Raw genomic sequence first — 26,229 nt, 5'->3', positions numbered from 1 at the left:
TCATAGTTACCTTTGCACTCCGAGGGCTGCCACAACTGTTTTAGTAACTTGGTGAAAAAGAAAGGAGGGGAAAACAGACCAAAAGGAAGGGAAGCAAACTTGAAGGCCTGCCCATGCCACAAGAACTTCAGTACTTCATTTGCTGATAAAATATAGACACCGTTAAGTAATCGATTTTTTAAATCTGACACATAGTCCAATCTCCAGGCAGCAACATTTCCAAGAAACAGATTACTGTCTGCCTCATGAAATGCTGATAGAAACATGCTAATATAAATCTTTCAATTTAATAACAGGCTGATTTATTTTGTCCTTTTCCTGTCCCAGAAAAATATTGATGAGAACGCCCCATGGAGGCAGCATACAAGGCTCTATTGCTCCTTTCCACCATCAATCCTACACCTAGCCTGAAATCAAGTTCTCGCCGTCTGGAGAAAACCTCATATGCAATGGGGCTGTTCCCTGAATTGGGGTAGTGTGGAGTTTTGTCTGAAACCCCTTACTGTCTTACATACCCCTGGATAGACAAAACTCTTATTGCATCCATGTGTAAAATAAACCAATCTGCCGCCCACCTTTACATTGGCAGAGAAAAGCACTCTTATCTTGCACTCCCCCACCTCCTCTTGACCTCCGATGGCGTAAAAGTGTCCTCCCTTCTTTGTGGGAAGGAAGAGGGCCTGAATTACCTAAACTGCTGCCTGAATAAGTGGAGTCTATAGATGGCTATCCAGCCTGCAAATGTTATCAAATCCGCCAGCCCCAGGATAAACCCACCTAAAAATTCTTGCCAAGGAAGCCTTGACGTGAATGTCTACACATACTTTCCAATTTCCCTTATTAACTTATACCCAAAGAGGAATCCCTGGTTATTAGTAGCCAAATCAGAACTTGCAAGATCTCCCGACTTTGGGTCTATGGGTAACAGCAGACTCTTATGACTCATAGAATAATTCTGCACCAGCATTATCTAAAAAGCAAACTGATCTCTGAGCCAACTAGAAAGCACATCAGAATCCAGGGCCTAACCCAAAGTTTTTGCTCACTTTGCCATGCACAGAATTCTGGAAGTTGGACTAGAGGCATCCAATACCTTTTCCTGGAATGAGGTCCTTATCTACTAATTTTCTGGGATCCTAAACCCCTCAATAAGAAAGATCACAATCTTAGGATTTAGAAATGGTGCTATAGCCCCTTAAATATGATTTCAGGTTTAAGACATTATATCCTCATTTCTATCATCATAGCCCTCTCAACAGAGCACTTAATCTTCGGTTTAATGTATTCATCTAAATATGCTGTGACCATTATGAAAAATTCATTTGTTGGATAGGCCTCAGCTTAAACATAGGGCAGCATCATGCATCAATATTCTCAATCGTAGGTTTAGCTCTAGGGTTTAACTACTTTGCAATATTAGTTACCCCATCATCATCATCATAAGAGTTACTGTAGTACAAATCAGCAATAGTTTGGTCATAATGCATTTCAAATGGTCTTTTACACCCAAGTCTGCCCATGAATAGTTACTGCCAATTGGGTCACAAGTCATCCCCCAATGGAGAAGATTCATAAACAAAGTTTTCACCTCCATATTCCTGAGGGTAATCTATTATTATATGCCTTCATTTTATCACTCTCTTACCAGCTTCTGTACTTCTTTCCACATGCTGCGGATGCTTACAACCATTTGTAGGTCAAAAATGGGTAAAAAAAGAGTTCAATATGGCAGTTGCAACAAGGTAACCACTATCAGAGGAAAGAAGAGGAGACCGCTTTGCGTATTGAGTTGAATACAGAGGTGTCCAAAAAATAGCAGAAGTTCCTTCTAAAATGTTCTCTTTTTCTGCTTGAGAAACATTACTGTGTGTGGCCTTTTTCTATGCAGTAGAAAAGTCAGTCTTGTAAGCCCACAGGGAGGTGAACCCTTACCAATGTATAATATACTTGCGTTGTCAAGGATAATCACAAATATAAAATAGATATAAATAAAAAACCTGAATCTCTCTTCTCAAAAACACAATAATTATACACATCAAACAAATTATTCAAGTCAAGAGGTAGCATAGAAACATTTGTGCTAGATAAAAGAACACTTTATATCTACAAATACCAGCTCCTAACTAAAACCTGCTTGAAAAGGCAATGCACTGCCCCCCACTTCACTAGGGAGAAACGTGCTACAAAGTTACAAGTGAACATTCTCTATCACAGAAAGTGTGGCCCATGTAATAAAAAATCTAATTAACAGATTAAATAGAGCTACCACATGAACAAAGGGATACAAACAAGCAACTCCAGGGCAAACGCAGACTTTTAACCTCATGCCTCCTGCACAGATACAAAGAATCCTGAACAAATGAAGAACACTAATGCAGAGGCAGAAAGATGTGCCCTGCTAAAACCTTACAAAGTATCTAAACTAAATCACAGCTAAACACTACAAAGCACAGGTAAGCTCTTAGTAACCGTACAATATAAGCATAGAGTCATAATATTACACATGTAAAGCACACAAAATCAACAATATTTTAACTCACAAGCAGCAAAAAAGAGGATGTTACTTTGGGATCACTCCTATCTATATTGTTGGTTGCATTTGTTTTATGTTAATGATTCCTGATTGACAGAGCAGGAAGGTAGTGTTTGTTCAAAAGCACCGTGTAAGTAAAGCAAAGTGTGTAGTAGAGCCTCCTGTCTTGTAACAACATTCTGGTTTTATTACATTTAACAATATATTATGGATAACAGCACAGAAGTATTTTATTCTCAAAATGCAGTTTACTGGACTGCTTAGTGCCCAAAGTCAAAACAAGCTTTATTCGGAGCATACAAAATGCCCACAAAAGCATACTATACAAAAAAAACTAAAATCCATTTATAATTAAAAAAGAGACACATCTAATTTTAAAAGAAAACATCAGGAAACATCAATTCATCATTTAAATTAAATAAGCACAAAGCTAAACAAATATGCTTACGCAGCTTCATAATTCAGTCTTTCCAAATAACCAAGTTAATTCCTTTGTTTCATTGCCATCAATATATAACTAATGACGGTGTTACAAGCTGAAACATTATCCAAGTACCGTAAATAATTAATAGCAGTTTTATAGGAAAACAGGCAAATAGATTTAACCCCTTGCATGCTGGTGACGAACCCCAGCCGTCACGCTCCGTGGTGCTTGTGTGCTGATGACGGCTGGGGTTCGGCACGGCCCCGCCCTGTACATTTGTTTACCGCACAGTGGCGGAAACGGGCCAGCAGCGAAGGGGTTAAAAATAGGACGGAGAATTTTTTTTTCTAATTTCAGTATAAAACTTGCAAAACAATAAAAAGTGAAGGGTACTTTGTTTGGACCTGCAATCGCACAGACAATTCAGCATAATGGTGCACCACTTAACCCTTTTAGGGAATGCAAATAAAAAATGCAAAGAGCACAATCTTAATCTGGTTAGGTAGATGTTGCACACTGGTTACAAAACCGAGCCATGGTTGTAAACCCATAGCCATGGGACCCTCGAGATAACAGATAACTGTTTTCTTAGAGTTTGAGGCCTTATCTCTACGAGCGGCCCTTACACTCAACAATCTCCCTTTTAATTCAGCCTTACTGGGATATTGAGCATCTCCCAGGATAAAGTTATTTACAGTTAATTCGCCGTCCTCTAAAAGACCAGCAATATAACTTAACAAGGGAATTTTTTACAACCATCTTGAGACATGCAATCTAAAATAATATCCCTCGTAAAATGAGTCTCTTCCCTAACCCAGATTCGATGCCACAAACTTAATGCGGCCATACTAATTAAATCACATATATACGGGCATCTAGTTTCCTTGTGAACATTAATAGAGGGTAGAGCACCGGGGACAGCTAACAAGTGTCTTAGGAAGTTGTTTTCAAGAGTTTGTAGAGGAGAAGTATCAGTCTGACTCCATAGGGCCCCCCATAGCAGCTCCCTGCGATGCACTTTACTCCGTACAACTTGAGAATCTCCCGAACGGGTTTATTACCAATTTTTTGGGAGAATCTAAATTTGACCTCCACAGTTTTCACAAATTTCAACTTGCTTACGGTTATATGCTTATTCCAATTGCCCTTACTATTAAAAAGGATTCCCAAGTAAGAAAACGTAAATGTTCTCTCTATCTGCGTCCCGTTGATAAAGTGGGATTTTGTTTTAATATTCCCTTTACCACAGGACATTACCAGCGTCTTACTTAAATTTATTTTCAAATGTTTCTCCGTCTTAAAACTATTAAAATTATCCATCAGGGTCTGTAAGCCATTTGCGTCCTTGAAATCAGGACGGCGTCATCGGCGTACAATAATAGGGGTGTTGCCCGCTTACCAATCATTGGGACATCTATCTGCTATTCTGTAATAAAGAGTCAACCCCATTTATATAAAGTGAAAATAGTAGGGGGGCAAGAGTACAGCCCTGTCTTACTTCACGGCTGATTTTAAAGTGCTTTGTGCTTTCCCTATGTATTCCATATCGTATCCTTGCCGATAACCGAGCGTAAATCTGTGATAGGAAACTAACAATATCATCCGGGGAGCCCATTCCCCTTAGTGTCTCCCATAGCTTTGAGTGGTTCACCAAGTCGAAAGCGCTTCATAAATCCACAAAGCAGAGATGAAGGGAGCTCTCCCTCGCAAGGGTATATTTTCCTATTATTAGATCCAAGTTCAGGCACTGCTCAATTGTGCCAACGCCTCATCTAAAGCCATACTGTGCCTTTGATAATATATTGTTTTCAGTTGACCAAAGCTCTAACCTGGCCAACAATATGCATCCCATGACTTTAGACGTGAGCCAGTTCCAAAGTGTTGGAGTGGAAGACCTCTATCCGAGTGGCAGTGGCAGTGGGAGAGAGGACAGAGGCATAAGGCCTCCAGGGGTCTGATGATAATGAGGCAAGTGCAGAAGAGATTTGTTTGATTTTGGAGGAGACAAAAGAGGCAAAGTCATTGGCTGGTAATGAAGAGAAGAGGCTGCTTAAGCGGTTGTGAGGAGAGGAAAGGAGTGAATGGAGTAGGGTTTGCTGTGAGGGCAAGATTGGTGTAAATTAGATTAATGAAGTTTGCTGATTTTACAGTATCCAGGGTGGTGGTGTGTCTCATCTGAGAAGCTCTGACTTCAGAAGACTAATAAGGGATGGGGAATTTTTACATTTACAAAGAAGTAATTTTTTTTTTCCGATGATAAGGCGGCAAGTGCAGATCAGAATATTTCGATTTTGGAGGACAAAAAAGAGACAAGGTAATTGGCAAGTAATGAAGCGCCGCCGCAGGTGAAGAGACCGGGGAAGGATAAACTGCCCCCAGGGCTGGTGAGTGAGGGCTCAAGGAGACGGGGTGGTTCTGATCAAGGGTCAGATTCCGAGCGGGCCCGCCACGAGAGCGGGCCGCTCCACCGTTGGTTAGCCCTGCTTACCCGGGCCTCGAGGAGCCCATTCTTTCATTGTGCACGGGGGCGTAGTTGGTGACAGAGCCCCCGGAGGCTCCCACATAGGGTACAATCGCTTTTCGAGCCCAAGTGGCTCCAACGATGGCACTATTTTCTTATGGCTGGACCAGAGGAGCCCATGATTTTCTCCCGTAATTGCCCCAGCCTCGGGCATACTTCATTTTAAAAAGCGCTAGTGCACTCCACGTTCTTGGGGGCATAATTTGTTCTACAGAGGCCAGGTGGCTCCAACGTTTGCCAACATTAGTGTCAGAGCCAGATGGCTCCAGCGTTTTAATAATTATTTACTGAGCCCCGAGTGGCTCCAACAAAGGGGGACACATTTGTCCTGAGGGCCAGTGAGAGCCCATGCTGCATTTTCACTTTATGTGTTTATGTTTATGTATTTATTTTTATATAGCGCATATATCACCGTTCGGTCTCAGAGCGCTTGCTGGGACTAAGGATAGAGAGACAGGGGGCTTTTGTCGAATCTAAAAGAGCCAGGTTTTAAGATTTTTGCGGAACGTTTTGTGGTTTGGGTCAGTTCTGATATACAGTGGTAGGGTGTTCCAGGTGGTGGGGCCTATTTTGGAAAAGCTTCTATCCCCATTTCTGACTTGGTGTTTGTTTGATGAACGTAGCGTCCTTCCTGGACAATAATCCTGGATCTTTCTCTGAAGGTACTTGGGTCCCTGTCCATTTATAGACTTATGCACCAAACAGCATATTTTAAATTTGATGCGTTTTCTTACAGGGAGCCAGTGGAGAGTCCTAAGGCACGGGGCTGATGGGGTGTGGGGTGGGAGGTCTAGAGTCAACCTCGCTGCGGAGTTTTGCAGGGTCTGCAGTTTAGTTAAAGAGACTTTGTTCACATCAGCCAATAGTGCGTTTCCATAATCAAGGCGACTGAAGGCCCTGAATAAGGGGTTTCCGAGACGCAAGTGGAATCCACTTGAAGATTTTTCTGAGGCTTCTCATTAGCCCAATGCAAGTGTGAACCACTTTATTTATGTGTTGGGACAAGGTCAGTTTGTCATCGATGATGAGTCCCAAATTCATTACTGAGTTTTTCGGAGCTGGGCATGGGCCTAAAGACGGTGGCCACCATTCGTCAGTCCAGATTTGATTGGCCATGCCAAATAACAGAATTTCTGTTTCCCTGCATTTAGCATTAGGTAGTTGGTCGTCATCCATTCTTGAATGGAGATCATACATTGCTGGAATCTCGCTTTGGCATCTAAGTGGTTGGGGCCTAGGGTTATCAGGATCTGGGTATCATTGGCGTAAGATACCGTATCAAAGTCATGGGCTTTGATTACGTTAGCCAAAGGTGATGAATAAACATTAAATAAAGTTGGGCTTAAGATCGAACCCTGCGGGACACCTTTGTCATTATCCACATAAGGCGAGGAGAATGAGCCTATTTTGACTTTCACAGCCGCCCAGCAAGTAGTGGGCAGCTGCACCGTTTAGGTTCTTCTTTATTTCAGGGGACATGTCTTTTTATTCCAGGAGTGAGACACACTCTTTTTCCCATCCCAACCTTGGCCTGCACAGCTGCGCAGCACTTAGTGCCAGCTGCAACGTTTACTCCCTTCATTGAAGATTCCCAGCTGCCCAGCTAGTAGTGGGCAGCTGCCACGTTTAGGTTTGCGCCAAGTGCACCCCCCGTGACCGTCGCTGCATTGGCAGCACGCCCTGACTTTTTGGACAGGGGGCATTTGAGCCCCTTATAGATGGCCAGTTGGCCCAGGGTACTATTAGGTTTGTAGGGCACAAGGCCCTAGTGTACTTTTGTATAGGCGCTAGGAAATGTAATGTTTGTAGTGTGAAGTATGCACCTTGATTTATGCTTACAGATGTGCTTTTATGCCTTCTAGGTTTTACCTACTGTCTTATGTTTTCTACTGTGGTCTAGGTTTGATTTCTTCCCTACTGAAGGTTATGTTACTAAGTTTGAGTTTATTTCCTAATGCAAGTAATGTTTGGGAGTTGTGGTCTACTAGATTTATGCTTATGAGGTTGGTGCAGAATAGAGTTCTTTTCCTTATGTGCTACTGTGCCTGTTCTTTGATGTAATTATGTACACAAGGAGCTTGTATGCTTGATTGGGCTGCAGAACGGGAGGGCTCTCTGATTATTGCAGAATGACTCTGGAGACGTCACGCCAGACCTGCCACTCACCCCCTCTGAAGACATGCGGACACTGGCCCTGTCCTCTTGCCGCTTCACGGCATAGATTACACTGCCTATGCTTTGGGAATTTTGGGGACCGACTGAACTTAACACCAAGTTCTCAACCCCCCTGCCTGACCTCAAGTTCGCAGCCTCAGTCGGTCTCTTCACGATGCTCTAATGCTCCCAGACAATAGAATTGGTCAGCGCCCCGAGCTTAACCAGATCCCTCACTTGACCTTGATCCAGGCTCTCCCTCCTGGACATGTACTCTGAACCTTCCCTCGACTGTAGAGACCCTGCTATTTGTCCGATAACTGGTGGAGCTACCTGTTAGCTGAAGGGGAGCTGGGTTGTGGATTCCCCCTCGGCCGTCAGCTACCCAGCCGGATTTTGGGCAGACTTTCCTTTGTCTCTCTGTTGTTTCCCCCTCCTACCCTTTCACCCCACCCCTTCCCCCTCTACACTCCCTTCTTCTCGCCCTCTTCCCCTTTAATGTTTTTCTTTTGAGACCTAGCCATTTGACCCATGCCCGGTGGACCTAACTGATAGCTGAAGAGTAGATGGACCGAAGATTCCCCCTCGGCCGTCATCTGCCGAGCTGGACCTTGGACAAACTTTCCCTTCATCTCTCCACTGTATCTATACACTACCCCTTTTGCCTTTACCCCCTTTCCATTCCTCACCCCATTTTCCTTTTCTTCTATGCTCCTAAAAAGTTTTTTCTGGTATCTTTTGTAACTATTTTCCCCTCGTCTCTACGTCCAGTCTTCCTCCTACCACTTTACCCTATCCCCTTACCCTTCCTGCTCCATTCACCTTGTTCCCCTATGTTCTTTAAATGCTTTTGTTGATACTTATGTAACTTTTAAATGATGTAATTTACAACATTATTGTGCCTCATGTAAAGCGCTCTGATTCCATCCGGTCTAGCCAGCGCTATATAATAACTCATTAATTAAATTTGTTCCCATTTAGTACTCTTTCTCCCTTTGTCTACCTCCGTAGCTCCTATCCTCTCTCCCCTGAATCTCTCACCTTACCTGCTAATCTGCCTAACCCCCTGTCCTTTGTGCTCTTTGACTAAGCACTCCTTCTCCCCTTGTTGGGGAAAGATCCAATATTTATACTCTGGAGTCTCAGCGTACCGGCTGAGAGAGTCCACTGCGCCAAAGGAGCCACTCACAGCTGAAGAAGGATCCAGTATGTAGGCCTGGAGTCTCAGAGACCCTTCTGAGAGAGTCCACTGCGTAAAGGGAGCCTCCCGCAACAGAGTTAGGGAAGTGATACCACTTGCCCTGGGATCACAGCTTGCTGGACTTTGGACGTTGCTTTGACTCATCTAACGGTTTGTGCCCCTGTCACTCTTCCCCTCCTCTATCCTTGCGATGTCCTTCACCCTCCCCTCCTCTTTCCCGCCTTCATTGCCTATCTACTTCCCCAGCTCCTTCCCCCTGCCCTGAATCTTTCCCCTTGCTTGCTTGCTTATTGTTTATCTTGACCTTACAAGTAACTATGTTGCCATGCTCTAATAACTTGTAACCTTTGTAACGATGTAACCTGTAGCTACGATCTGATGCTCATGTAAAGCGCTCTGATACCTCCGGGTCTAGCGAGCGCTATATAACACCTTAAAAATAAATAAATAAATAAAATATGTGGTCATGAGGAGGGGATAGGAGTGAATGGAGTTTTGTAGCTTGCTGGGATGACAAGATTGATGTAAATTATAATAATGAAGTTGTTTAATTTCACAGCATCTAGGGTGGTGGTAAGTCTCAGCTGAGCACCTCTGTACTTCATAAAGGCAACAAGGAATGGGAACTTTTTGTATTTAAGAACAAGTCATTTTTAGTTCCGATTACAGAAGTGTTCCAATGTTGCAGGCAGAGTTTTGACGGGTAAGAACTTGCATGTGGGGCACAAGATGGTATAAGCAGTGAACAGGGCTTTGTAGAATATTGTAAAAGCCTCCTAAGGAGTGTGCTCTGGAGGCAGGAAGAATAGTGTGAGAAGTATGTTTACACATGTTATGGGAGAAATTCAGGTTGGAATTTGGGTTTGATTGGAATATCGCGATGGAATGGTGGAAAGTGTTATAGAGGGATAGAAATGATTAACTGTATGATTGAGGGCAAGAAGTCTAAGGGAAGCACTGAGAGGGTGACTAAGTCAGACAGTAATACAGGATCAAGTACAGTTCTTGAGAACTAGTGGTTGTGCTGTTTTTGTTGATCCTGCGGTCAACAATTTCTCTGCTTTCAGGGAGGTGGATGAAAGTTGCTTTGTCAGTGTAAAGGGCTCCTGTTGTGGTTGTGTGATGAAGGTTGATCAATGCCATAAAGATGGTTATGAATAGAAATGTATGGTTGTGTGAATCAAAGATCTGCGTACTGCTTTGATGTAAAATGACTGATCATTACACATGCAGAATCAAAGGAAAGAGTTTGTTGGTGGAGCAATATAAAGGTAGTTGGCCTGATTCACAAAGGTAAGATACACTTTTAAATACATTTACACTTTGAAGTAAGTCTAGTACTTTCAGTATTCACAAACATGAGTGTAAACTTACCACAAACATGTACATTACATATCTCCACCCCCAGAGTAATGCAGTTGACTAACTCTTGTGTGGGTTGGTTGTGTACCTCCTGAAACTCCTCTCTAACCCTCCCGGAAGTTCTCTTACACCTTCCTAATCTCATTCCCTTTAGTAGTAAGTATACCCATGCTCGCACACACTCCCCAGTGTCCCTCCCACGTTTACTACTAAAAACCTATACTTAAATGTCCGGAGATTCCACAGTCAGGGCAGAGAATTCTGCACGCAAAATTACAGGCAAAACATACATTTTGCTGTACGTTTTGTAGTACCACAAAACATACTATAAAGTACAGTTTGAGAATCAGGTGCAGGATGTTTAAGTGATTGTAAAGCAAGGTAGATACATCCGATTTAGTGAGGGACAGTATTTAGGCTTGAATAGATATAATCTTTGTTATGTCATGATGGATATGCGCGGGTGCATGAAGAGGTTGACATGGGTGGGTAAATCTGGAGATTAGAGTGGACATTCCATGTTAGAGGACAAATGGGGCACGGAGCATGAGCAGGTAGGTGAAGGAAATCATGGTGTGTCTACGACAAGGGCTGGAGGGATGGAGGATCATCGGACTAGGCTAGAGGGTTGTGAGGATGCAGGATTGGTAAACCTGAAACAAGGGTGGAGGAGGATGACTAAGGATACTGGAGGACTCAGAGAAGGAGTGAGGCATATTTAGAAATCTGGAAGGACTAGATGGTAAACAACTCAAGAGGATGAAGGGCAGAGGAAGGCCTGAGTATAAACTGGCAAAAAGTGAGAGTGGTACATTTAAATACAATCATATGCCTTGTAGGCCAACAAAATCACAGCGCCCTACACTGCTCTCTACAGATTGTATACCCACATGTCACTGGAATAACATTATCCCTGTACATGTGAAATTACCACTGAGGATTGGTCCTCTGTATATTCGACAGATGTCCAACTCCAACCATATTAAAAATATACTCCTAAAGACTGGGGCCTCAGTAGGCGATCTATATAAAACTTGCTCTGTACTAGTTATGCATCTTGAATGCAGTAAGGCACATAATGCATAATTAGCAAATCTTACTTTTGTCAATTGTTATTTTAAACCTGGACCCAGCAACTATAAGTAATTTCAAAAGATATGAAAATAATAAGTGAATCTATGCTTAATGAATATCCAATCGCTTTCTGGTTTGTTTAGGAGATAATAATGCCAAGAATTCTATCAATTGTTATAGTGCTCAATTATCTTTACAATTAAATGGTTACTGGGACGTCTGTGACCCAAAATTAGATGTTATAAATAGTGATATTGGAGGCCAAGACATTACAGATTGTTTTGGCGATCTGGAAGTTTCTCTTTTGAATGACAAATTTAGTTGAAACTAGCAAGCTTATGATACATTGAGTGGAGCTCACTTTTAAATTTCACCTTTATCTCTTGTATATTATATAAGGATTGTCATGAGTTAGTTGATTGATTTGAAAGTGATTATGATCATTTTGTGTTGAGAATTAACAGTAAATTGCAATGCACCAGAGTGAAGTCAAATGAGTCCGAGCATTTACTATAAGCTTGTTGTAGAACGAGAAAGAAGACCAGACGAAAATGTAGCTGGTACTCTAATGTTCAGTCCACACTGGGTTCAGTGCTACCAGGGTGGTAGTTGCCAGTGACCGGATAGCAATTAACTACGATTTCGAAAGCGGCAATCACCGCATATTGAAACCTCGCGCCTGGTCCGTTAGCGACGTCAATGGGACTGGTCGGGAGAAGCTTCCCCGGTCACACCAGTGTGGACTGAACATTGGACTACCAGCTACATGAGCTCATAGTAAATGCATTAGGATTCATCTCAAATCATCCTTCTTGGATACCCGCGTTAACGGATACACTTTTCCTTACATACTATACTGTCCTGAAGAAGCCCATGTTTGGGCAAAACGTGTTGGCTGTTTATACCTTGTGAAGCACAACAGAGAATAAAAGGCATCCCAAAATTAATTCATCTGTAACTGACTGTGTTTACATATTTGTATGTGTCTAAATGTTTGTTTTCTATATATTGCCTCTCATCCAACCAAACTAAGTCTCTATATCCACGTTGTCTAACACTAATGCCCTTCAAGCGCTCACCTGCTTTCCATGGTTCCATAAGACTTCAGGCTTAGAAAGTGAGGAGACAGTAGATGGAAGAGAACAAAGCAGCAGTTCCACAATGGAGGATGGATGTGAATGTGGAAAATGTGTAAGTAGCAAATTATTTGTGCATTGGGTACCCTGAGGTGCTTGGATAGATGGGCTTAAATTGTGTTTATGTATTCTAGAAGCGGAGGGTTGGTTATCCTTTATTTTGGGCTGGGCAGGTGGCTGACTGCTCTACTCTAAATGCGGCCACTGGTATATGTTGTCAGGCTGATCATTTATCACTGTATTTCAGCTGTATTTAAAAGTATCCTAATACTGCTCTTGAAACTCATCAATGGACAGATATCGGTCCCGCCGTACCACCTTAGAGACCCGTTGTGGTGTTTGAGACTGTGTAACATGAATCCAAATCCTAACTTCTTCACGTGATTAATTTGTGTTTGCAATAAGTGGAGGCATCCTGAAGTAATTAAGTACCGAGTGTGTGCTGTACAAAAACAATCTTTTTTCATATATGCTTTAATTTATTATGTGTTACTTAAATTATAATTTTTTTGTCAATTCTAAATGTGCATACCAAAAAGGTGTATATACCTTAGTTTACTCGTGGCAATACTGTCTGGGTATTATGTCTAACATTTTTAGAAATTAATGATTTTAATAAATGTCACTAAATACAGTGATGCACTGTAATCTAGTAAAATGAAATAATGACCATACAAATAATGCTATGCTAATGCTTAGCAAACAGTTTCATTCAGCAGGTGTACAGCGTTTTAAAACGCTGTCAAGTTATGAATGACTGGGCTTTGTTTTTAATCCTAAAACAGAGCTTTATGCTTGGTTTATAAGCAGAACTTTATGCACGCCTTAAAAAATCTCTTTATCGAAGCTTTTAACATCTTCACTTGCTCCGAGAATGCGGTTAAAGAGATTTGCCTTATGAAATTCGAGTGTTTTATTGCTACAGGGATGGCGGGGCGCCAGCAAGAGAATGAAAGAAGCCGTCAGCAACAGTAAGGAAACAGCAAAGATAGCAGTTGAAATGTAATTCGAGTGTTTGAACCAAAATATGTGTAGAAGTGTTATCAACAGGGACGTTGTGATGCTTCACCTTGCCTTACTCGTTCTTAATTTAGACTTGTGAATACCGTTAACAGTGGGGCTCTTAAAATGCGCAGCTCATCATTTGTCTGCTGCATTAACATTGATCGGGAAAGGAATGCAACAAGCTATTTCAGACGAGCATCTTTACATGATTCCAAAACGCGGACCCTCCTGCTGAAAACGCCGCACCTGTTGCTCTTTCGAGTGACCTCCAACCTTCAAGATGTTGAAAACACCTGGACAGAAGGCAGCCCATCTTTGTCACCTTTAGCTTTTCCTCCTGTCCACAGACAGACCCATGTTTCATTTCTTACTTCCCAGAAATGATACTAACGATTCTATTGATGTTGCCCACATGCTCTACCTCTTCCTCCACTTCTTTTAAACCAACTTGAAAGTCACAATGTCAAAGGACACACGAGATGTGTATTAGTTGCACGTTTATTGTGATTTCGTAATTTCTAAAAGCTCTTTCTTACAAATTAGGAAGAAGCGCAGCTTAGCTCTTTTGCCCACATCAACAGGATGGAATAATAGATGTGAAAAATGCATAACATTAATTTGTCTTAAACATTTACTATTCAATTTCCTGTTACTAATACTGGAACAGTTGGTCCTCACTGTTTCCTGGTCAAAGGTTGAATCAGACCTCCTGGGATTGGAACCTGCGTTCTTCAGGTTACAGACAGATCTCTGCAAAGGAGTCACTAACACTCCCACAATAGCTTTAACTGCTAAAGTGGAGAGCATGAGGATACAATGGACTTAATCAGGATGCAATTTGGAATGCAGAGTGAGGAATGTGCAAACATATTTATCATACCTGGGTATGGAAGGTGCACTTGAAGGAATAAAATGGTATAGTCCTGCATTCCCTTCAGATATGTTACAGTGTGCATAGAGGAAGGTATGTGACTGCACCACATATAATGAAAGCTAAGGAAAGGGTTAGCCAGATTTACGAGACATGAAAGAAGCTGCTTTTTTAAATCTCATCCAGGAAGAAGAATGATGAAAGCAATGGTAATGTAATGGCTTTTTGGCTGTGACAGCAAACTGCTGATGTCCGAATAGCTATCCATATGTGCAAGGGAGTATGAGTCTGTGATATTTTCCAGACTGCAGAAGTAGAAAGCTTGTCTCTGAAGGGAGCAGACCTGTGCTGGAATGGATAACATCTTGTGTTAGAGGGACTTGTAAGACCAGATATTTCACAAAAGGAAGACATTGAACCAAAGTGCCCCAAGAGCTGGTTAGCATGGATATAGGTCTCATCAAGCTGCTAGCAACCTGAGTACCGGAGGATCTCCATATCATGCAGCCATGCTTCAAGCAGTGCAGTGAACCATAGAGCAGTTACCCGACCAGTCAATTCCTTCTGCAAGCAGCAAGTGAGTGATACATAGTGAAATACCCCTAAGGCTGACTAAAGTAGTGGGGAAGCTTCAGGGTACCAGGTAGGTTTCAGGGTCACATAAAGGAAAGGGACCTTCCTACAGGCAACAGCTTTCAGTCATTATCAAACTCTACATATCTTCTAATGAGGGAGTTAAAGGGTAGCCTGCCACATATTTGAGCCAGAGAGAATCATGGGGGACTGACCTCAACCAACTACACATGACAGAGGTACAATGTTATCGCTAACTGAGTAGAGTACGTGTAAGCCACTTCTGAGTACTATAAGATCTGGAAGGGAACAGTTGTTACTGCCTACATTGGTCAAAGGGGGAAAGGTTGCTCCCTCACTAGGAATTGCTGTACAGTATGGGTATGTTTGTGTGCAACAGATAGCTTGGTGTACTTCACTTCTTGTTGTACCTGGCTGTCCTATATACATTTACTCTTCTGTGTCATGGCCTTCATAATAAACTTTCAGAATATGGCACTTTGTCAACTTTGTGCATCTGATTCTTATTGAGAGTATGCATGTTGGAGGGTTTTTTAGGCAGGTAGCTGGTAGGCAGACACACAATTTGCATTTATATAAAAAGAGGTTTATCCGAACGGTGCAATTTACATACACAGTACAATGTGGTAGCACCCCTGCGTAGGTTACCACCAAACCATTACCACAAAAGAATTACCAGCTGAGGACAGGCATAGTGCAATAGCGTGGAAACCAGGACTACAAGGGGTTATAAAGTATGAAATGCAAGGCTGGAGTCATTTCTTCAAGATCACAAAATGCAGTTGAGTAACTACTGGTACATATCTATATAAAGTATTTTCCAAAATTAAAATATATGTTAATGTAGAAAACTGAATAATTATTCAATTTTAATCTGCCTCAAATACACCACATTTGCGTCTCTCACCATGTCTATAACTTTTCACCTTGATGACCTAAGCAAGAAAGACGAACTTTATGAGTAAACACAATTTTACATCATTTTTTAGAACATCTTCAAAGCCTTTCGGATAATCTATGGATAGGGAACGACACACTGCAGATTCAGCAAAAGCTCATTCATCTGTAACACGAAATACAGCATACACGTATATTACCAACTTCTACGGGAAAACAAACGTTTCACTGCATTCACCACAATCGTGGTTGCAAGGCAAGATGATTTTGTGATGCACAGATTACTTTGTTTGCCTAAATCCTCTCTTTACAAATTATAAAACTGAATTACTGAACTTCAAAATACACGACAGTCAATTGGCTGTTTCTGTGGAAATAAACCCCATGGACCTCAAGCCTTTACACCTCCTTTAACATCGTGCCACAAGCACATTAGATTCCTTAATGAAACTTTCATCTAATTCAAGAACCAAGCTACTCAACCTTTTCAGAGAAGAGGGTAGCAGCTCAGTCTTGTACATGAGGTCACACTTGAGCTCCATGCATTCAACTGTAAGGGGGCCACCAAGTTCTCATACTTCTACGCAGCAGTGTGAACAACATGTCAATGTGAACAACCCATCATTAACAGAAAATACTAAACTCCACTCTGGTGCTCAGTGTTTCAAGCAATAGCCCTTGTAAAGCAAGCAGAAATATGACCGTCATACACACATCATTGAATTAAATTATTTCTTTGTCCAGTCCACATCCTTTTCAATACCATCATTGGGTGCACTTATGAGACGTCTTCACAAAAAAAACAGTCCACCCTGTGAGAAAGTCTCCATCTCAGGCTGAAAAAACACAATCCACAGCTCGCATCAAATATCCAGATGTTCGCTTTTCAGGATACACCATAAACTTCTAAGACACTAGAATGGGTTCTCCCTTGTGCTTAGCTTGCCCAATCTCCAATTGTTCTCAAAGGCACCTGGCTGCTTTATTTAGACGATTCAGCCTACTTATTGTTGATCTCTGGAACAATCTATCGAGCAAGCCTAAGAAGCTAAACGTGAAAGCCTACATTGAGTCATCTTCTGTAGCCCACGTTTCCTTGGGCTTTAGCTACCCTTCAGCCTACACAGCAGCGTCCCAGGCCAAAATAAAGTTTTGCCATTACATCCTCCAACAAAAACAAGTATGATCAGCCTTCCCCACTTATATAAACAACTCTACTGTCATATCTATTCCATACTCTTTTAATAAATTGATTTTCAATCTCTGTAAAGAATTCCAAATTAAGTGTTCACTACATTAATCACCTAAAGCAAAATGAAGGAAGAACAGTTGGAATGAAAAAAAACACTGACTTATCTGGTCCATTATGCTTCACCGCCAATGACAGGGTGTGATGCCTTAGAATAAACGTTTCTTAGTCTTAAAATTGGCTGTGTATTTGGTGCCCCAAGGAAGAACACTGAATGCTTTTCCAAGCTGTCTGCTTTTGATTCCATTGATTCCGTTCTGCCACTATCAAGCAGTCTTTCACCAGAAAGGTGGTGATTAAATCTCACTACTGCTACCCAACACATTCTTAATACGACCTCTACTCTTAGAATTCTGTCTCGGAGTCACATGCTTTAATTTGGAACATGTACAGAGCAGACGTCTCAGTAACGTTCCACGATCCCTTACTTTCTTCAGAATGTGCCTGTCATGATTGTTGGAATTCAATAGGTCATTTTGCTCTTGTTCACAATAAGGCAATATACTACACATAAAGACTAAATGAATGAGTGTGGAGGTTTTCATTAAATATTTAGCCATATTCTTCTCTAAGCAGAACATGTTTTTATCATCTACTGCTCCAAATACTGGTCTTATCAGTATTTGAATATACTGTTTTTAAACTTGTTTTCACATAGTTTTATCTTTAGATGTAATCATACATGCATTTAATACCTCTATAAAATGAGATGTAAACCTTTCTTTATTTTCTGTATGGAGGGCCAGCCCTAGATACATGTATTGCTTTTGGTGTCTATGCTGTTTTCTGTTGAAAATGATTCTTAATCTATAGGACAAATTAATAACGCACATGCTGTCCCGTTTGTACAAAGGATATTATACCATCGAATTACTTTGGGGTTATTTTCTAACACCCTTAATTGCCACTATTTTGGACATCTTGAAGAACCTTAAATCTAAATACTGGTCTAATTTCATTGATTAACACATATGAAAAAAAAGTTGCATCTTCCTCTGACCGGTCTTCCCAATACCTCTTCAGTGTATATTGCACATATCCGAAGACTGACGTAAAACACCTTTACTATGGCTGTAACTGAGTAAACCAGTTTCTGTAAGGCATCTTGTGTCGCTCCTCACTCAGCTCAAATACTGCAGTGTCCAGCAGATTTTGGCAGGACTGGAACGCATAAAATATTGATTGCAGCTTGAGGTGTTACATTGATTGAACATTTCATAGACTTGACTATGTTCTAGTAAAAAGTTATTTTAATTGACCAATGCAAGATGTACAAAAAAGGCTAGGCACATCAGCATTTAAACCTAACAGGTCCCGCCGGTGTAAGCAGAGATAACATGTTAAATATTTCCACCACTAGATCGTTTAACAAATCACTTAGCATGTAAAATTTCGAAATCAGGATATCAAAAGTGTCAAAAAGGTAGCTAATTGAATATGATGCATTTGAGAGGGTAATAGAAAGACCACAGAGGAAGCAAGGGGCATCAGAATACAACAATCATTTCAAACAATTCTCAAACATGAGTGAATACCTACAACCTCCCGCAGGAAACAACTGTGTTATTTTCAAGTCGCAGACTGGCAACCAGTGCAGGTCAAATTTAGCATAATTTACGAGTTTATTTAAGCTTGCCTCTTCAGTTACAGCTGCATGAATCTAAGAAGAACCTCATGACAGCTCTATGTGACGCCTCTGCAATCCCTAGAGGCTACCTAAAATGCGCTAAGGTTATTGGATCTGCACATAATCTTTTTGGCTACTCATTTTGCATTTCTTTGTGATACCCTCTTCCTTGTTTACTCAAGAATACTCTTGGATGAGGCGCTGAAGGTGTTGTTGTGGACTCTGCTGCCTCTCTGTTGGTGCTGTGTATTTATGAAAAGAATCTGCCTCTCTCTTTCATGCCAATTCTTTGTTGAGTTCTCTGTTTTTCTGTTGAAGCTCCTTCCTTTCTGGGGAGCAGTTTGAGTCACATTTTGTGTAGCTTACTGTTTCACGTTGCTATCCGCTACTTCTTAAACATGAATAGCTGTGTGGGGGAGGGGGTGAGGGCACTTTCTACTTGGGCTATCTAGCTGAGCTCCCCTGTCTAGTAGATTGTCGCTTATCTATCTGGGTGTTTCTTTTGAGTTTCTAATGGTGCGCTGTGTTTGCCCTTCAGGTGATTTACTCTCTATGTAGCTCTCCTGCTTCTGGACTATGACCTATCCAACTAGGCCAATCCCCTGAGTACATTTCTCCTTTTCACTATTCGTTTTCTCTCCTGGGATCTCCCACCCATGCAGGAAGTTTTGTTGATCTGGGAACGTGTCTATCTAGCGCCCCTCTTAGCTGCAGTGGGTCCTAGGTTACACGGTTATCCTCTGTAAAGAGAAACAGAAGGGTCACTTGTCTTTCTATTTCATCTATTTATAAGTAACCCTTCTTCTTTCATGATAATGGGTTATTCATGTACGGTTTTTTTTCTATAATTAACACAAATAAAGAGCAAAGTAGTATCTTCCCTGGACCTTTCCAGAATGTTCGCCTGCCTGCCCTGCTATCATTTTGAGGTGCCAGACTCCCAGTCTACCAGGTGAGTACTGTGAGCTTCATCTTCGCTGCTTTTGGGGTCCACTTCACATACGCTATTCTCCAAGATAGTGATATAGGGGAGGTCGATGATATATTTGGAGGGTGTGTAATTTTGGGGATGCCCAGTTTCTGCGAGGAAGGTCCCGCACACGTGGGCGGTCACTCACCCGTTGATGTCTATGGTGAGACGGGTCCCCAGGACGCACACCGCCTGCACTCGCTCCCCGCGCTCCAGCCGAAGGGTTCTTGTCCGGGCCGCCATCCTGGTTTCTGCTTCTCTTTAAAGCTGGATGGCCCTTCACACCTTCACGCGCCTTGACCACTTTCTTACTCAATAGCCCTTTCACAGCCCCGCTTCCCTCGCGCAGACCTGCTCTCGCGCTCGTTGACTGAATAACGGTGTGACCTCGCGCACCTATGCCCTGCGGACTGTCTGTACTGCGCGCGCTCCTCCCCACCCTTGTCCTCGTGCACGGCAGTCGCTCCTGTTCTGTCCTCGCGCCACTCGGTGCCCCGCAGTCGTCTGTTTTTGCTCCGTCCTAGCTCTTCCGTCTCCCTGGCGTTCTGTCCTGCGCGCCGCTTGTTACTTGGTGTCCCACTATCCTCCCCGCTGCTCCCAGACACGTTGCCTGCTCCTTCTCTAGCTGCAGGTGACACTGCAGACCCGGTCGACAAGCGCTCTCAAAAGCGTCCTTCTGCCGGCCACTGGACCCGCCCACCTACTACATCAATGGATGAATCCCCTGTCCGGTTTGATTTCCCGCCCCCTCGCCTAAAATAACCCATGGTCAAGTTTTCAAAGTGCCAACAAGTTTACAAATTGATGAAAGATAAGTAGGAGAATGGAATGTGAACACAAAAGACTGTGTGACAGGTAGATGATATGGGATAGACAGGATACCTCACCGTAGATACCGGCAACCCTGACTTGCAGTGTACCTTCTGGTAATACTACACACCAAGAGTGGGTACTGCACGATCTAGGAAAGGAAACTGCATTTACAGAAAGTAGTCATTAACGCAAAGAGACACCCCTGACTCCATAGAACAAGGATTCCTGTTCCACCACAACTAGAGAGGGAATGTTGACGAAGGAGGGAGTGATCACCCCCTGCATACCTCTTAACTTTGTTCACTGTGCCACTGGAATCAATCTTACCTGGCTGATGAGCCCTAAAAAGGGCGAAACTGGTTCTGGCTTGCTTGTGTTGCCGTTCAGGGAGGACCTGGCCTGGCAATTTGGGCTGGACTGTTTTCATCGGACAGTCAAGAATGATTTGCATATGGCTGGTTCCAAACTGAGGCGGTATGGTGAAAAAAAGAGGATGGATTGGGTTGCTGATGGCTGAGATCATTTCAATCATTCCATCCACCACTTTGTTTTTGGTGTCCTAACTCTTTGTGACAGAATGCACCATCTCTCTGCTCTTTGAGTGTTCCATGACTCAGGAACGCTCATGAGAGGACAGTTGGAGCGGGCAGTCTGAGGCAGGATTAACTAGTTGGCTGCGGCCTGTCGCCTCACTAGTACCTTTGTTAATTTATTATTTAATAAATCCTCAAGTTGCATTGGCCAGTGTTCTGTGATCTTTACATTGTTGAGGGGTTCTTGGGCTGGAACTTACCAGCGAGGAAGGTCCTATGATGAGCCAACCAGCCTTGTATTCACTTTGATAAAAAGAGTGCACATATTGGAGTGGACCCTGTTTTGATGTATGACATCATGTTTTATCTCAGCAAAAGAGAACAGGTTAAGATTTAAACATTGGAAAATCATCAAGGATGGGTAAAATGGTTGTGCAAAATACCTTGCTGATTATTGGGCAGTGCACTGGGTTTTCCAACATCGAGTCTGCAGGGGTCTAGTGTATTGGATATAAAAGAGACATGCCATATAGGATGGAGAGAATAATAAGATATACACAGGAAAACCAGAATACGAGGAACATGTTTAAGTAATGGACATGAAGGTAAAAGATTTGTTACTGAAATACCATGATGTCTTTAGTGACAAAGTAGGTGACCTGAATGGGAACAAATACAAGATTAAAATAATAAAAAAGATATAGTTCCTAGGATAGAACAAGGGTTGTACCAGTAGCAACCAAAGGAGAAGTAAAGGAAGGGTTGAGAGATTTGGAGGGGGCAGATATAATCTAAAGGGTGGAAAATAAAGAATAACGTTCACCAGGCGTAATATGTAAACGCACTAATTGTAACCATACCGTTTACAAAGACCTTTGCTGTGTCACTAAATATATACAACTAGATAGCTATCCCCTTCAAAACACAAACCAAATGTTAGCTTTAAAAAGGGCAAAGGTTTTAAATAAACTAGATTTGTAGTCTGCGTGGCATCAGATCAGTTTACATTCAGAATCAAGAACGTCACACCTTTTGTGATAACTGAGGCCATTTTCCGATCCAGAAGGTTACCATTCTGGTTAACAGCTGCCTCAGTTTTCCTCTAAATGATGCATATTCATTATAGGGGTTTAGCCAATAAATGGTGCTTCCAACATGATGTACACATTTATGGTGAGAACGAGGAAAGTACAAGACCTTGGAAGCCCTATTATCAGACTATCGGAAGTAAAGCTAAGCAACCCCTAAAGAGAGAAAAGTGTTATATCAAACTTGGTGTTATTGAATACTTAGGTTATATCATACCCTATGATTGTGGGAAATATAAACGAGAGCTATTGTATGCAATAAACGAAGCACTAGTAAACTAGGACAAGAAAAGACAGTTAATGGGCCTCACAGAATATTGTGAAGTTTTCAGCATGATCCCAGAACCATTCCACACACTGTTCAAAAACAGGAGCCACATCTGAGTGGGAAAGAACAAATTAGTACTTTAAATATGGCGGAAAAGTACATTACTGATGCTCTTGTATTATAAGCATTTGGTTGGAATAAACCCACCATCTTAATAGCAGATGGATTGTCTACATGACTGGTGCAGTGTTGCCCAAAGGGTAATGCTGGGTTTATTGATTTATCCATTTCTGAAGCGCTCACCTACCCGGAACTATCTTAAAATACCCGCAAGGGTGTCCAGATACTAGGAAATAGTCCATTGAGTTGCAACAGGGATCCAAAGAAGAGACTAGTCATCGATCTGCTTATGAAAAATAGTGTGAGATTGATCAGAGCAGAGCATTCCAGGGATAGCATTCAAGACTTTAGTGTTAGATAACTATTAAACTTACCACCTACCTTGGGGCATCTGATGTGAGGAATGCAGACAAGATTAGCGGATGCAGAATGCAATTGATGAGGGGGGTGGTATAGTAAGAACATCTTCTGAATATAGGCAGAGCCAGCGTGATGAAGTGCCTGATGGCAAAGGCATTGGGTTTAAAAAAGAACATTTGGCTACAGGTAGCCAATGAAGAGCACGAAGAAGGGGTGAAATATGACAGTACTTTTGATAACAAGAATGAGCATGAGTTCTGGATTGTTTGCCAGCATTTTAGGAGGTATTTAGGGAGTCTGAGAAAGATGAAATTGCAGTAGTTCAGCTGGGCTAGGATTGTAGCTTGAATAACTGTTTTATGGTAAAGAAGAGGAAGAAAAGGTAGGACTTTTGTCAGGATTTTATTGACAAAGAAACTAGCAGAAACAAGCTTGGATGTATGTGACTGAAAAGTAAGACTGAAGTCTAATATAACTATTATGACCTGCTCACACCGCCTGGGAGATTTTGCTGCTCACCTGTTGATGTTCCTGACCTGCCGGTGTCCCAGCCGGTAGCGCTCTAAGCCACCACTTCTTGCCGCTGCGTGCTGTCTTGCACCACCGTCCACAACTGCCCGGGATTGTAGCTGCCGAGGTGCCGAGAGGCTGCAGGGGTGTTGCGCTGCAGGGACTCACTCTACCAGGAGTCCCTGCGTGACCATTCAACATCCGGTCAGCGCCCCCTGGGTGCCCCGCCCCCAGCCGCCCTTCCACCTATTTCAGCAGCTGGAGGGCCGTCTCGCGGGACGCCGGGCGAAGCCTGGGCAAAGGGTGGGCCGTCTGTGGTCGTCCGGGGACGACCGAGGACGGGACGGGCCACCCCCATTTCATCTTCTATCTCAAGTGGAAGGTAGGAACTTATTACTATGGCTACAACCTGTGATAAACCTACCTGTAGTAATGCAGACTACACTGGAAGTAGGTTCAAGTAGATTTATTCACAAGAAGAACAGCTTGACAACCACAGGTAGCAGGACATGTCTTCATACCCTCAGCCAGGCAGTAACTGTCACAGTCAAGGGAAAACACTCTAAGACCCACAGACCATTCTAAATGACATAAAGAGATTCCAGATGACAGAGAGTCATGGAATACCACACACCTCCCCCCTTAATAAAAAAAACAAAAAAAATAACAAAAAAAAACTAAAACCCCAAGGGAAACAAAGTAACAACAAGAAATTAAATTCTGATGTAATCTTTAAACTTTGAAGGAACACATTTCACGCGCTCACTGCGTCTTAAAGGAACTTCTTCACACTCTACATTTGATTGATTGTCTATATCGACAGTTGGAACAGGTCGAACATTAGGATTAATTACAACATGAGAATTATTTACAGATTCATTTTCTAAATGATCAAAAGCTTCATGCATACCAGAAAAACCAGTTGAATTATGGTCTGAAATGAGTTTTTCAGGAAAAGAAGCTTTTTGAGAAGGGAAAGGAACAGAAGATTTACAGAGGGAAATCCTTCGCAAATTCCAGATTTTGCCACCTTCAACTCTGACAGCCTTGCTAAAAATTTCAATAACTTTGACAGGATCAGACCATCTAGAAACTTTCTTGTGAAACAAACCACCCATTCTTACACGAACTAGATCACCTATTTTTATACTGCAATTATTGTACTTTCTTTTTTCAGAATGCTGGGTCATTTTCTCCTGGTAATTCCCAATTTTATCCCTCAACTCTTTAAAATCTATTTCATAAGGAGTATTACCTCTGAACCACCATGGCAAAAGTCGAGAACCTGGTTTCCTACCTCGTAACAACTCAAAAGGAGACAGACCAGTCACTGAATTGGGAGACAACCTATAGGTTAATAAAGTTGCTTGAAGAGCTTTCTTCCACTTCAACCCACTTTTTACAGCTAATTGGCAAGATTCTTTTATTACTCTGTTGAACCTTTCAACTTGGCCGTTGGCCTGTGGAAAATAATTTGAGGTTCTTTTATGAGTAATACCACAATTTCTAAGAAAATCCTCAAATTCGATGCTAATGAACTGTGGACCATTGTCTGAAACCAATTCTTCCGGTAAGCCTTCCCTAGCAAAAATCTCATCAAGAAAATTAATTACCTGCTCTGAAGAAGTTTTCTCAACAATTTTCAATTTGGGCCATTTTGAGAAGTAGTCAATAAGAACTAGTGCAAACATTTCTTTACCAGATTGGTAACTGAAAGGTCCAATAATATCAATACCTAGCCTTCGCCAAGGACCATTGGCATACTCAATGGGAGTAGTGTCAACAGAAACACTCTTCACTGATTTGTCACTCAAAGAACATGAAGAACAATTTCTGACCCAACGGTCCACCATAGCATCAACACCAGGCCACCAGTAGTGTTCCCTGATCCTTCTTTTGGTGGTGGACATATGCCCTTTATGTGCTAATTTGCAAATAGTTTCTCTCAGTTTCATGGGGGTAATAATTTTATCAGATCTAACAATGATGTCCTGACATAGCATTAAATCGTCCTTAACTTTAAAGAATGACCCCAAATCACCAGAAAGTTTCCTTTCTTCAGGCCAGCCTCTAATCAAGAACTGTTTAACTTGATTCAAAGTAACATCTTTCTCCATGGCTTCTGACCAATCTTTCTCTGAAAGAACAAAATAACTCTCTTGGTCTGAGATTATGTTCACATCTGCAAATGAGTATGCAACATCACAATCAACACTATTTCCTACATCTACACTTGCAGGAAAACATGACATGCAATCTGCGTGAACATTCAAACGTCCAGGGACATACACTACTTCACAACGATATTCTTGTAATTTGGCTGCAAGTCTCCCTAGACGAGCAGTAAGAACTCTTCCACCACCAGCAGCTAACATAGCGATCAGAGGTTTATGATCGGTTCTCAAAGAGAATTTTGTCCCCCATAAAAATTGTCTGAAGTGCTGAGAGGCCCAAGTACAAGCAAGCAATTCCCTCTCAATGGTTGAGTAGTTCTTTTCAGCATCACGTAGCGCTCGAGAAGCATACGATACAACAAATTCACCAGATTTATCCTTTTGCATCAAAACAGCACCTAAGCCAACATTACTTGCGTCAACATAGACAATACACTCCTTACCCACTGAGTAAGGTTTCAAAAATGGTGCTTCAACAATTTTGCGTTTCAAAATTTCAAAGGATTTCTCTTGTTCTTTGCCCCACTCAAACTTTGCATTTTTTTTAGCAGGATTCTCAAAGGATGCACAATATCAGAGTAGTTCTTTACAAATTTACCGTACAATTCAGTTAAACCTAAAAAAGAAAGCAGTTGTTCTTTAGAATTAGGGGAAGATGCATTGACAATATTATGGACATGGTTAACTTTGGGTTTGATGCCATACTTTGAAATTTCATGTCCAAGATACTCAACCTTATCTTGTC

At 42.0% G+C, this 26,229-nt stretch overlaps 1 protein-coding gene across 1 annotated transcript in view; it reads right to left on the bottom strand.

Annotated features, from left to right (window-relative positions):
• Positions 1 to 20,268, bottom strand: part of LOC147711075 (protein-arginine deiminase type-2-like) — a 727,074-nt gene extending 706,806 nt beyond the window's left edge. The window contains exon 1 of the mRNA XM_086921889.1: positions 19,767 to 20,268. Coding sequence (XP_086778015.1) covers positions 19,767 to 19,861 — 95 coding nt within the window. The 5' untranslated portion in view covers positions 19,862 to 20,268. The remainder of the gene's footprint in view (positions 1 to 19,766) is intronic.
• Positions 20,269 to 26,229: the final 5,961 nt, after the last annotated feature.

The sequence above is a fragment of the Lissotriton vulgaris genome, chromosome 5 (assembly GCF_964263255.1).
Source record: "Lissotriton vulgaris chromosome 5, aLisVul1.2, whole genome shotgun sequence".
In the NCBI taxonomy this organism is placed as follows: Eukaryota; Metazoa; Chordata; class Amphibia; order Caudata; family Salamandridae; genus Lissotriton; species Lissotriton vulgaris.
The sequence above is the reverse complement of the archived record's forward strand: the minus strand, read 5'-3'. Positions and strand labels throughout refer to the sequence as shown.